The following is a 13,678-nucleotide window of genomic DNA, read 5'->3' as shown; positions in this document are numbered from 1 at the left end:
CTGCGTACAGGTTGGCACCCATCTTTCTGAGGGACTCTAGAGGCCCCTGTAGACAAAGGGGTCCTTCGAGTCTGGGAGGTGCATGCATATGGGAGAAACCGAGGCTCCCCGAAAATTTGGGATAGAAAAACGCTCCTGAACAAGTTATGTTCTAAAACAGCAAGAAAATGGAGTGCGAATTCCACGTGGCACATTTGGAGGGTGTGTTTCCTTTGTTCTGTTCTCTCCACTGGCATAAGATACTAAGGCCAGCTTCGGAGTGCTGACTAACCCGAGGGCTTTAGTCCAAGAGTGGACTGCTGATTGCCTCCTGGACTCGGTGAGTTGACCCCAGCTGTGGCTTCAGACACGTTTTCCGATTTCTGACATCTCCACCCAAGAAGGCAGTCTAATCGGAGACGCAAAATCAGTATACCTGTGGCTGACCCTCAGTGGGCTTTCACTGACATCTCAGCCCTGCTAAAACCTGGTGAGAAAGTGGATAGCAATTTCTTCTAGTCTTTTAGGCTGATTCTCAGACTCTTGTAGCTTCTCTTTAGGTTGCTGTGAAGAGTTATAGCCCCTTGTAAAGTTGATTTCCAACAAGTGGGGTGTAAAGGAGTTCAGGTTCATCAACTCTTTTTGGAATGGGAGAAAATATTTCTTTGAAGGAGTTTGTGTTTTATTTTCCCAATATTACTAGGTTTATATTCTGACCAACCGATAGGTTTTAGAGAAAGAAAGATCATTAAATTCAATAGTTTTATCCCTCTGTTTATTAAAAAGGCTCATTATAACCACTGTGTTGATATTTGATTAGCTGTTAGTTTGTTACTAAGAAGTAGAACTGGATTCTTGACCTAATTCTGTCATTCTTTATCTTTCACTAGTTCAAAGTGGCTTTGTACTCAGGTTTCAGTAAAATCTTGAGCTGCAGTTTTAACGTTTAGGTTAGACAGATATAAAATGTTGTTAGCTTTGTTGTTTAAACGTATTACTGAAAATTTTAATGTGGCTGGGAATAACTGTGTTGTCTGTCTACATGTTAAATGAACAAACTTCTCCTCGACTAATGATGAAATCAGACAGGATTTCAAAGGAAGTATCATATGTTGTTTTAAGTATGGATATTTTTCCCCTTTAATATGTGAAATCAACTTGGAGTGTGTATGTGTTTATGAACTCCTTGCCTGGGCAGAGGAAGCCACTGCTCCAGCTTCTTAAAGTCCAGCCTTCACTGATTCACACTTTCATCATTTTCTCAGTGCCTCCCCACCCAAGGAGAGCTGGCGAGCTCAGTTCAACATTCATGTCTATCTGTGCATGAGCCCTGACCTGCCTTCTCAGCATGATTTCCTACAGTTCGAAATTTGAATCATGTATTCTTGTCAGACTAGCTTCTTGCTTTCCCTTGAAGGAGACACAGCACAAATTATTAGTCAAGAGACAGTTATCAGCCACAATCTATACCTTACTCATGCTGATCCTGCACTTGGCAGGCATCTCCTTCGTTTCTACCTGGCAAAATTTTGCCCATCCCACAAGGCTCAACACAAGGGCTGCGTTCTCTTTGATCTTTCCATTGGAGGAAGGTCTTTTCCATATTTGAATCTCTACAGCACATTATATGCTCTCCACAAATATTGTTGAATAAGTTATTTCATTTTCCTTTCATTCATCCATCTACCCATCCATCAGATTATCAGATATTTATTGAATACCCACTATAAGCCAGGCACATGTAGTGGGTAAAATCTAGCCCTGAAGCTTTTCTGTGGGTGTCAGTGGTCTACACTATTGCAATTCTTCGCCCTCCTGAGGAAAGATTTAGTCTTATCATGCTGAAATACTTCTTGCTGTCATTATCAACAATTTCATTATTTCTTAAGTTGCTCCCTCACTGGCAAATTTAGCAATGCGTATCAAGGCTCTCCATTTGTGCACTAAATGCACTTCTAGCTCTGTCTTATCCTTTCTTTTCTATTTTTATTTGCCTCACATTCCTCACTTCTTTTTTTTTGGTATTATATGTATTTTAATAACCACTTGAAATCCTCTGGAAATGAAGGAGAGTACTAATAAGTAGCATACATTTAAAAAACCAAATAATTAGCTCCAAGCCATAAATCCATATTATGAAATCTCACTGAAAGAGCTCTTGCTACAGAGGATTCAGTAACATATAGGTCTTCCTAGGATGTTGTTCAAGGGGCTAAGTGTCTGAGGTAATTATAGGGTCATCTTACTTTTAATGTGGTCCCACAAATATAGTCTTAAGAAAATGAATTAGGAGATGCTAGTATCATTCTAGTGATTAATGATATTTGAAAACTGCACTGTGAAATCTGAGTCTATTTCACAGAGGCTGGGAACCATGAGAGAAAAACATGTCTATTTATCTTGAAAAACTTTCTATCATACTGACTAATTTTTTTTAAAAAAAACAAGGTCACTAGTGAAATGACTAACCAATTTGGAGCAATAAAGAGAGCAAAGCTTAAAAAAAATATAGAGATACTATTTGAGAGAAATGACTCCTGGAATGAGGGTGATTTTGAGAGAGTCTTTATGAAATCAGTACCAACAGGGTTTACCAAGTATGAGTCCTCTCTTCTGATGCTACAGAAACTCCACATATCTGCCAGCAGACAGTTGTTACAGTAATACTTACACCTAACTAATAAAAGGAAGCTCTTTCACGCATGTTAAGATTTTGTTATTTTGCATTCGTATTTCTCTTTGAATACTTTTAATAAATACAGCTCCACCCCATCTGTCTGGATATGTCTCAAGTCTCATAGATTATATTTAAACTAGGCAGATTTGTTCAGTCCTAAGACCAGTTCCAAAGTTTGTTTTCACAAGAAGTACTAATTTAATCTCCAAAGATATATTTCACACACCAGCCACTGTATCTTTATGGTTAATCTTAGGGGAGAGAGAAATGGAATTGCCAAGCATTACATTAAGATGAAAAAATGACCTCAAGAAAATCAGAGTTATAGAGGAATGAAAAAAAAAAAAAAGATCTGGAGAACAGTAATTATTTGAATTTAAATGGCATACATTGGCTTCAGGTGGGAAATCCAATTTATTAAAGACAAACTAGTTTCAGTTAGCCTTTTTATAAATATTATTATTTTTAAAGCCCAGTTCATCAACCAAGAGGACTTGCCATGTTTGGTTGTTTTATCTACATTTATCAGGTTCCGGTGCTGCCCTTTCCCTGGGCTGTGAACGTCCAAGGGCAGACGTTACATTTCTTTTTATTCCTGTTGTTTAGGATTTGGTGCATTTTTGATCATTGTTAGTTTCACATAAAAATGTGCTTTTGTGTCCTGTCTATAATCCTGAACCATGCCAAGATGGCACAAATCTCAACCTTTAAGAAAGAACAGACCTAAACATTAGTTGATGTTCTGGAAAACTTTTGGCATAACTCAAGATCCAGGAGACAGAGAGAGCAAAGAAGTTACTATTTTGCCCTGCTTTCAGGAAATCCTCACAAAGATTTTAGCTTGATCCAAATTGTGCCTTCACATACACGTGTACACATCTCAAGGTACTGTATGAATCCCTATAACCCAAGACTCGAATGCATAGACCATGTGTTTTTTTCTTGTTGCAAATGTCCTCTTCTAGTTTGTTTCTGAGAAAATAATCTTTAAGAGCCTCTCTTACGGTCCAGGTTTAGACCTTGTGTGATAAGTCGCTTCAGTCGTGTCTGACTCTTTGTGATCCCATGGACTGTAGCCCACCAGGCTTCCCTATTCATGAGGATTCTCCGGGCAAGAATACTGGAGCGGGTTGCCTTGCACTTCTCCACGGTTTAGACCTTATCAGGTAGATTTTTTTCTCTGGGCTTTAGTGAAACTACTTTGGGAAATAACAGGAAAAATCCATGTCTGAAAGTGAGCTACTCCAGAGGAGTAGGGTTCAGAATGAAATGTGATCTCGTGGAATGTGATTACCTAAGTAGCTATGCTTCAGTATTTTTTGTTTTCAGATTAGCACCCACCAATCAAGTGGTTGCATATCTCAAAAAACTTCAGAATTTATAATTTAAGAAATCTGAAATAGAGTTTGCAATGTGATCTCAGTGGCTGGGTCACTTCTCCTTGTAAAGCTTTTTTATCTGATCATAAAACAAATAGCCTACTTCTTCAAGGCATATTAGTGCCATGAAATCATGCTCCTACTTTGCCCTCTTTCATCATATCAGCAGGAGCTTAGAGTCTGGTGTAAGAGAAGGCATGACATGACAGAGAGTTAATTTTTGCCAGTGCCCTTCTGGCCTTCACTGCAAGAGATGGTTATTCAGGTTTTTTTTTTTTTTTCCCTCCTGGGAAAAGTAGAGTTTTGATGGTGCTTCTTACCTTATTATTGGGTCTGACTGTCTTACAGTGAGTCTGAGACCTTTGGGATCATGGTCTCAGAGTTCCTGACCTTTGCTGCATCCTAAAGTTCTAGTTTGGAGACTGTGAGAATCTTGGTGAAGGAAAAAGAAGTATGCATCACCATGAATTTGTTTTTGTGAGATTTCACAACAAAATGTTGCTTTCTGAGAAAGTGCCAAGTGCCACATGGCCTCGAGGAGTGGCTCTCAGCCTAGCGTTCTGAGAACAGGGCTCTGCCCTTGAGATCTCAGGTGGTTGAAATGCTGCCTTGTGCCCAACCCCACCTGCTTTGGCACATCTCCAAGGGTTTCACTCCCTGCTTCTTGGGGCCTTAGTAAGAAGCAAAAAGATTCAACCAGCAAAGCAAAGGCCTGGGAGACACTGCCATCTGCTCTGATGGTTGCACCTGATAGCATTTCTCATAGCTTTTAGTTTAATTTTTTGTTTGTTTTTGCAAGGGGACTAGTTATGGGACCCAGGTGAAGCCCTTCCGCAGAACTGTCGTGAAGAGCAGAGGTGGCAAATGACAGGCTATGACTGGGGACTGACTTTGGGAAAGGCTGGAGTTTTGAAATGAGAGCCAAAGAAGTTTCCACCTTCTAGCCCACAGGTGAAGTTACTGAAAAGAAATCGCCACCATGTCTGCACATTTCTGGTGTGTGTGCTCCTACTCTGGAGAGTAATCTAACTCATCGTTTGCAATCAGGGCCTCTGAGTTCTGTTTGTGTTTGCTTTTGCTCTTCGCCTTGCTACTCGTCCGGGTGTTGGGCTGCGTATCTGACATCTGCTGGTAATAGAAGCCTTTGTCCTCCGCCGGCCCGCCCCAGTTCTCCTGGCTCTCGCCCTCAGTGGCATAGGAGAAGCCCTCCTCCACTGAGAAGGGGTCATCCACGTCATAACGCTGGTACGTGCTCTGGTGCAGGGCTTCTTCTCGGGCGCTGATTTCCAGGGTGCTATTCCAGATGCCGTATCCAAAATAAATGAGCATACCTGCAGCGGGGGTGGGGTGAGTGGGGGGAAGCACAGGTGAATAAGCTGTTGTTTGGGGATCCACGTGCTGAGCAGGGGGCTTACTCTCAACGATGAGAGCAGGCCTGGTGGTGGATGTGTTTTCTTTGGTCTGCACAGCGTTTTGAAAAGACTCGACTTAGATGCCATTTAAAAATGGTAGATCTTTAAGCAACCCATGCTTAGAGCAGAAGGACTGACAATGCTGTACCCACATTCCTACATGGAAACTTCTGGCTGGAGGTGAGACCTGGGCATCTCTTCAGTTAGGATATGGCGCACTTGAGGTCACCTCAGTCCCCACTCCCCTGTTGACGTCTAGCTCACTATACTCGTGTAGGTGCCAGCCAGGAGTTTGCCTTTTCTTTTCTGGTTTAAATAGTTATGGATCACCCACAGTGTACTCCCAGCCTTCTCCTAGCATTTTACGATCCCAGATTTCCACTTACGGGCTCATTGTTTTATTTCACCACATGTGTGAGTGCTAAGTTGCTTCGGTCATGTCTGACTTTGCAACTCTATGGACTATATAACCCACCAGGTCCCTCTGTCCATGGGATTGTCCAGGCAGGAATACTGGGGTAGATTGCCATTCCCTTCTCCAGATGATCTCCTCAGCCCAGGATCGAACCCACGTCTCTTCTCTCTCCTACACTGGCGAGTGGGTTCTTTACCACTAGTGCCACCTGGGAAGCCCCATTTTACCATGTAGCAACAAGCATATATGTGATGTACTTTGCCCCTTTTCACTCACCAGAGTCATCATACTTTACTGTCACTCAGCTGTCCACTTTCGTTTGTGGACTCTCAGTGCCTGTGGACTCTCATGCCACTGTTACGACCTTAGAGTACCTGTTGTGTGATTATCTGTACAGGGTGGTTCTAGTTTATAGACTGTGGAAAACTGGCACTTAATGTTTGTTGAAGGGGTGAATGAGAACTCCCAATGAGCATGAAATGTTCAGTGCAACCTCCTTTTGATGTCATTCCAAGCAAAGGAAAGAAGCCTCCCTTCCTAGTTAACCTGTAGCATTATATGGGCTAATGTCTCATTTCTATAAGAATTTTTAGGAAAAAAATATATGAAAATAGTTTGAGAAAAGCCCATGGAGGCCCAGGGCCTGGAATGCTGAGAACCATAGCGTTGGAGGCCAAGGGGCATGATGGTTAAGAAGGTGAGGTCTGAGTACAAACCCTGCCTCCATCACTGTGTAACCCTGGACCAGCTACTGGGCCTCATTGTGCCTCAGCTTTCTCTTGTATGAAATCTCGAGAGTACTGTACCAATACAGGGGGCTGCTATGAGGAGGAAACGACATAAGCAGTGATTCTCAACCCTGGCTGCACCTGGCGGGTCACCTGGGGAGTTCCTGCACAATCCTGATACCTCATCCCTTGGAGATTCTGATTTAATTGGTCCTCATTGTGACTCAGGTGTAGGTGGTTTTAGAGCTTCACAGGTGATTCCAGTGGTCAGCCAAAGCTGAGAACCCCTGAGATAAGGAACCTTAAAGCTCCTGAGGCAGGATTTCCCTTGCAGTCCAATAGTCAGGATTTACCATTTCATCGCCCTGGGCCCAGTTCAATCCCTGGTTGGGGAACTAAGATCCCGCCAGCCACACAGCTTGGCGAAAAAACAACATTGCGGGTTGGGGCTTCAATATGAATTTGGGAGGGACACAATTCAGTCCATCATATTAATATAGACTAACAAAGGAGATAAGATGGATTCATAAAATACCACTGCAAGCCTTGTGACGTGGCCAAAAAAACCCCAAAACTCCTGATGCGTGTGCTCCACTGCCCACCTTGGCAGTTTGGTGGCCTGGCCACTGCCGTCCCCTCGGTTTTGCAGCTCCTTCCAGGTACCAACACATTCTTCTGGGTGGCACTAGTCTCTCTGACTTTGCTAACCCTGCGGGCATCTGCTGGGCTGTTTGCTTAGAACCACAAGGTAAAGCCTGCTTTCCGCTCTGGTCCCCGAGGTATTCTGCTTCCTTTTGAATTTGAAGTGTGTCTTTTTAAGCTTGGATTTCTCCCTCCTTGTCTCAAATGACTCTCCCTGCCACCACCATTCCCTCCCCCCCTCATTTTCCTGTGAAATCAACTTTCCAGGAGCCAAAGTAAGCAGACATTTATAGTCCTAATTGGTAATAAATCCTGGAGTTAATCATTGGCAGATGTGGCTGTTCTCAAATAGCAATTTCATTTTTTCTGAGCATGGATCTTACTCTTTCTTTCTGGTGCTGGGGGTGGGGTGGGCATGGGGGATAGTTCTTATTGTGGAGAACAAGGCACCAAATCGAGGCCTCTTTTAAAAGGGCTACCAGTTTGCTGCTTGGAGAATACCTGTTGGAAGCACATTTGAAATGAGAGAGTAAATTTCAGGAGACTGAGTTTATTGTCAGGCACACACCTCCTTTTGCCCAGTTTTTCTTTCTTGCTATCTTTTTTCCTAGACATCCAAGTAGGTGGCAGAGCTTGCCTCCCCTGTCTGCTTGGTATCTGTTATGTCAGTTCTTTCCTTTTTGATCCCGTTCTCAGATCCTGTTTGTAAGTGTGTTGTTTCCCTACTAAACTTAATAAAATTTTTTCTTTTCCCCTTGCCCCTGGCTTCTCTTCTCTGTACTACAGAGGTCATCAAGCACTGGTTTGACATCTATTCTGACAGACCTTCCCCTAACCCTACCAAGTATTGGGGTGTTTTGTCTGATAGACTGTGAAGTGAAAGTGTGAAAGTGTCAGTCGTTCAGTTGCGTCCGACTCTTTGTGACTCCATAGACTGTAGCCCGCCAGGCTCCTCTGTCCACGGAATTCTCCAGGCAAGAATACTGGAGTGGGTAGCCAGTCCTTTCTCCAGGGGATCTTCCTGACCCAGGGATTGAACTTGCATCTCCTGCATTGCAGGTGGACTTTTACTGTCTGAACCCCCAGGGAAGCCCATCAGATAGATTGGTTTATGATAATTCTCCAAGAACTTTGGTGTGATTCTTCATAGAATCATAGATATTTAGAGCTGGGAAAGAGTCTGTGTCCTTGATCTGTTCGAATACCTTCGTTTTATAGATGGAGAAATGGAGACTGGGAAAGACTGAGTCACTTGCCTGGGCATGTGAGGGGCAGCACCAGCAGTCCATGAGAGAGGAGGCTCTAGCTTATCCAGCCCTTCACATCTCCTCCCTCACTGGGTTAGAGACTGCCTGGCACAGAAATAGTCAGTGCGAGCTTAGGTTTTGTTTGGGAGTGGTTGGGCTTGGAAGGAACATGAGTGTGTGTGTGTGTGTGTGTGTGTGTGTGTGTGTGTGTGTGTGTGAGTACTCAAATGTGTCAACTATGATTACTTTGGGAAAGCAACCCATGGAAACATCCCTAAATATTTATGGGCCTTTTAATGTTTGCTCTGAGCCCCCTACAGTTTCTAAGGTGTGTCACTCTGTCTTCAAAAGTACATTTCAAATATGAGGACTGTGCACCCAGAAGCGACTGTGTGGATTGGCCTGACAGCTTGCATAGACAGCTTGGGCACATGTGCTCTCCTAGGGGTTGGTATTCTGTCTGCCTTTATCCTTCTTGCTGGCCCCTGAGTCAGTTCAGGAAAAGTGGTGTGAGGCAGAGAAAGACTGGAGAAAAGGAAGAACGGAGAAGGACAAAGAAACAGAGGGGAACAAATGAAAGGGGAGCAGAGAGAGAGAAAGAGAGAGAGGGCGGGAGGAGAGAAACATGTATTACCATCTGTCACACATAAACAAGGGCTTTGTGTTGGAGGAGTAAACAGAGCTGCTAAAAGCCTCCTGTGTAGAAGCAGGGTGTTTTGTTTCTGCTCCTTTTTTCAGTTGGCTTAGAGAATGAAGCATGAGGTAGTTTCTGAAAAATCTGTGGGGATTCTGGGAATCCTGAACCATCTGGACAACACTTCACCCAGCGCCCCTGGGTGCTGAGGTCCTACAGTGGTGCGGCCTTTCTCCCAAGGAACTAAAAATACTCTACAAGTGTTATCTTGTTTAGATTCCTCCTGAGAATGGTGTGTGTGTGTGTGTGTGTGTGTGTGTAGGTTATGATTATGGCATTTCACAGAAGACTGTGGCACAAGACCAAATACAGGGTTTTCTATAGCTGCATAGTCAGTGTTTAGACTGTGCAGACGGCAGTTCCTTCCAGGTCCTTCCATGTCCTGATCCTGGCTGCTTCCAATTGTTATTTCTCCCACCTACCAGGGGGTGGTTGGGAGGTATACACGAATTGGAAACGATTTTGCTGAACTTTACTGCTTATAACATTTATTATCTTCTTATTTGGCTGTGCCGGGTCTTAGTTGTGGCATGCGGGATCTTACAGTTGCAGCAGGCGGACTCTAGTTCCCTGACCAGGGACTGAACTGGTTCCTTTGCCTGGAGAGCGCAGAGTCTTAGCCACTGGACTGCGAGGGGAGTCCCTGAACTTTACTTTTGAAGAATTTGAAACATACAGAAGTGGAGAGAAAAGTATAAAAAGGCCCATGTATTCATCACTAGCTTTTTCCCTCCTGACACCCACTCACCTACCCCTTTCTCTTTAGATTACTTTGAAACAAATTCCTTCCATCCTGTTTCCTCTGTAAATGCTTTAGCAGGTATCTATAAAATAGACTCCTCTAAAAAACTTAACTTTGTCCCATTATCACGTCTAAAAACGAATAATTCCTTAATATCATCTGATATCCAGAAACATCAAAATATTCCTGAATTATTTGTTTGGATAGACTCTTCGCTTTTTAAAGCTATACACTTATTCCAATGATGCTGTCTTTGCTTGAAATAGGTTTTGGCTCCTATTATTCAGGTTGTCAGTGGGATTGGGTTTATTCTTTTGTAAATCCTTGTGGATGGCAAAGTTTTATCTTTGACAGTGGATTAGCTTTTAGGACAAGCCAGAAGTCATTTGGAATAAAGTCTCAAGACTAAGGTGGCTAATTGATAAGTAATATTATTTATTCTATTTGTGGATTTAATTCTCCAGTTCCATAAAAACGTAGATCCACTGCTTTGTAGGTATCTATCTGATATCTGAATAAATGAAAGGCAGATAAAAAATCAGAAGGCAGCCAGCTTTTGTGCTGCAGAGGGTCTTGGAGGCCCCCTGCTAGGCTGGAGTTATTTTTTATGTGATGGATTGTAGATGGGACATTCAAGGCAGCAACTAGTTGGCAGAAGGCACAGAAGTGTTCCAATATTTTCACAGCAAACATGGCTGTACTGGGCACCCAGTAATGGCAATGAGTCCCATGGGAAGCTGTTTATATGGAAGGTAAATGTTCAGAGGGAGGCTCTGGCTTCTTTTCCAGACAGTTCTGTGCCTGTGAGAGGTTCGGGCTGGACGAGGTGAAGGATCATGCCTTCAGCCATTGAATGGGCTTTCTTTATGTAACAGGACACCTTGTGATTGGAAAGCCCTTTATACAAACCTACTTTCTTGCACATCATCCCAGAGGAGTTAAGACCTGGACAATATGCAGGGATTGAAATGGCATCAGAACTCACATCTCTTGAGTCTGCATGGAGGGCTGCCTATTGGGGGCCTACAGGAAGGTTTGGGATGCTAAGTTGCTTTCACAAGCCTGGGGCATCTCAGTATCAGCTGGCAAAACATCTATTTATTCCACTTGTCTTGGCCCTGTGCAAAGCCCTGTGTCATCCTGTGCAAACTAAACAAATGACCTCAAACCTACAAATGAGACGGGTAAGGGATCCTCTGGATCATGTGGGAGAAATCCTAGGACAAAAACTCAGCCCTGAAAAGAGACTAGGTGACCCAGAGCTAGACAGATTTCCAACCTGGCAGGTTCTAGCTCAGGTCACGAAGCAGGTTCCTGCTCTCTAGAGTCCCCCAGGAGCTTCCTGTGCCCTGCACGTGGCTCCACACTCGGTGCCAGAGGGGGTGGGCCACCTGACCGCAGGCTGGGTGGAGCTGTCTCTTTCTGGGGCGCCCCGTCAGGCAGGAAGCCCTGCCTGCTGCAGATAACTGAGGCACTTTGTTATGCCCAGAGGCTTTTTAATTTTTTCTAGTCTGGGATCAACTTTCCAAAACAGACACTTGCTGGTGCAGGAATGAAGATAGTACTGAGAAGGTGCCCTCCCATCCAGCACAGTCCCCACCAACTCTCACTTTGCTGGTTATTTTTTAAATACCCACAAGCCCTGTTGATTCTAACAACAGTTGGGTTTGTTTAATATGGTGTGGCCAGGAAGAGCAAGGCTCAGGACGAAGTGGGGACCAGAGGAGCTTCACTTCTGGGCCCGCAGTTGATCTAACATAATGTCACATTCTTTATGCTTCAGTTTCCCAGCTGCAAAATAGAGCTGGGGGCCCTTATTTTATTCGAGGAGTATAATGGCTATGAGACCAAAGGCAGCCTTCTTAAAGAACATTAAAAACTCCAGCAGTTCCACTTCTTAACTTAGCAGAAACCCAACCAAAGCACAAACCCTGTGTGTCCATCAAAATCATGTGTGAGAATGTCCGCAGCAGCTGCCATGCTGAATGCCCATGGATCCAAGAATGGGTAAATACATTGTGGTATATCAACACTGTGGGGTGCTAGACAGCAAGGAGAACGAACAAGCTAAAACTGCAAGCACAGGGTTAGGATGACCTCACACCTGTACTGCTGAGGGAGAGGAGCCCATCGCTCACTCACAGCACTGCCTATTCTGGGGGAACTGCACACACCTGTTCCAGGGCCTTCCACTGCGTGGTCTCCTGGCCCTCCAGTCTCAGCTGCCCCCTCCTCCCCAGGTGTCTCCCTGGCCAGCCCAGCACCTCCACCAGCAGGCAGCCTCAGCAGCTACAGGCTTTACCTGCTCCCTCCCTCCCTCTTGGAATCAGCTTGGCTTTGTTGCCATCCTCATCCTGGCCTCTGTGATTTTTCTTTCTCTTCTGAGTATAATTTTGATGTTGAAGCTGACAGTTTTCCCACTTCCTACAAGGAGAATTTCGAACTGATTTATGGGACATATCATTTGGAGTTTTTTCAGTCCCTCTGAGGAAAACCAGGTGGCGCTGGTAGTAAAGAAGCCGCTGGCCAATACAGGAGACTAAGAAATGCAGGTTCCATCTCCGGGTTGGGAAGCTCCCCTGGAGGAGGGCCCAGCACCCAGGAATTTGTGTACCTTGGTGCCCTCTCAAGGTTGAAGTCATGGCCCCCTTCTCTCCCTTCTCGTCCCGTCATCACAATGGCTGCTTTGAGTCAGTTTCCAGTAGGATTTCAGATGAGAGCTCAGGCGAAAACCGTGAAGTGTGTCTTCTCTTTGGGATGTTGATGGTTTAGTCCAGGATTTATGAGGTCCGTTGCCCAAAGCACACGTCCCGTCTGTTCTCTAAAGTTGTGTGTGTGCTAAGCTGCTTCAGTTGTGGCCAGCTCTCTGCACCCCTATGGGCTGTGGCCTGCCAGGATCCTTGGTCTGTGGGATTCTCTAGGCAAGAACGCTGGAGGGGTGCTGGGCCCTCCTCCAGGGGAGCTTCCCAACCCGGAGATGGAACCTGCATTTCTTAGTCTCCTGTATTGGCCAGCGGCTTCTTTACTACCAGCGCCACCTGGTTTTCCTCAGAGGGACTGAAAAAACTCCAGATGAAATCTTGACGACATCTAGAGTAAGGGTTATGGTCATGGGGTCACAAAGAGTCAGACATGACTGGAGCAACTTGGCATGCAGGGTAAGGGTACCTGTGAGCTGGTCTAACGGATGGTTAATCTACAATAAAGGCCCACAGGGACCAGTAGACCTGACACGTGCCTGGAGAATACCATCATACAGTGTTCTTACTGGTCCCTGCTGGTTTCTGGGACTCTGCCCAACTCCTTGAGGTATTCTTTTACAAAACTGCATCATTTAAGAGAAAAGGTAAATGAAGGCTGGCTTTGTGTTCATTTTGTTGGGGATTATTAAACTTTTGCTATGTGTGTTATTTCTCTTGTCGGAAGGAAAAGAAACAAGTGCTGGGTATCTATTAAGAACTGCTTCATTTCTCGCTATGAGTTGGGCTCTTCCGAAGGACAAAAACTTAGCTAAACATTGTTACAAAAATGCTGTAATGAAGATTCATTTAGAGAAATTTGGGTAAAAATGTGTTTGAGAAGATTATCAAGTTATGACTCAGCCCAACCATGTAAATCTTTTTAAAAAGTAGTGGATGTTTCATAATAAGCTCCATTTAGAAATCTCTCTACTGTTCTCCTTGGGAAACATATATTATGAATAGAGAGATGAAGAAGAAAAATCTGACATTTTGGAGACTCAGATGTTTAGAGATGGGAAATT

General features: G+C 44.3%; 1 protein-coding gene across 1 annotated transcript in view; it reads right to left on the bottom strand.

The window, feature by feature from the left end:
- Positions 1 to 5,043: 5,043 nt before the first annotated feature.
- Positions 5,044 to 13,678, bottom strand: part of SLC7A14 (solute carrier family 7 member 14) — a 50,568-nt gene continuing 41,933 nt past the window's right edge. Inside the window, exon 7 of the mRNA XM_068981252.1 lies at positions 5,044 to 5,366. Within this exon, the coding sequence (XP_068837353.1) occupies positions 5,044 to 5,366 (323 nt within the window). The remainder of the gene's footprint in view (positions 5,367 to 13,678) is intronic.

The sequence above is a fragment of the Capricornis sumatraensis genome, chromosome 1, assembly GCF_032405125.1.
Source record: "Capricornis sumatraensis isolate serow.1 chromosome 1, serow.2, whole genome shotgun sequence".
Taxonomy (NCBI): Eukaryota; Metazoa; Chordata; class Mammalia; order Artiodactyla; family Bovidae; genus Capricornis; species Capricornis sumatraensis.
This window is presented reverse-complemented; position numbering and strand designations above follow the sequence as displayed.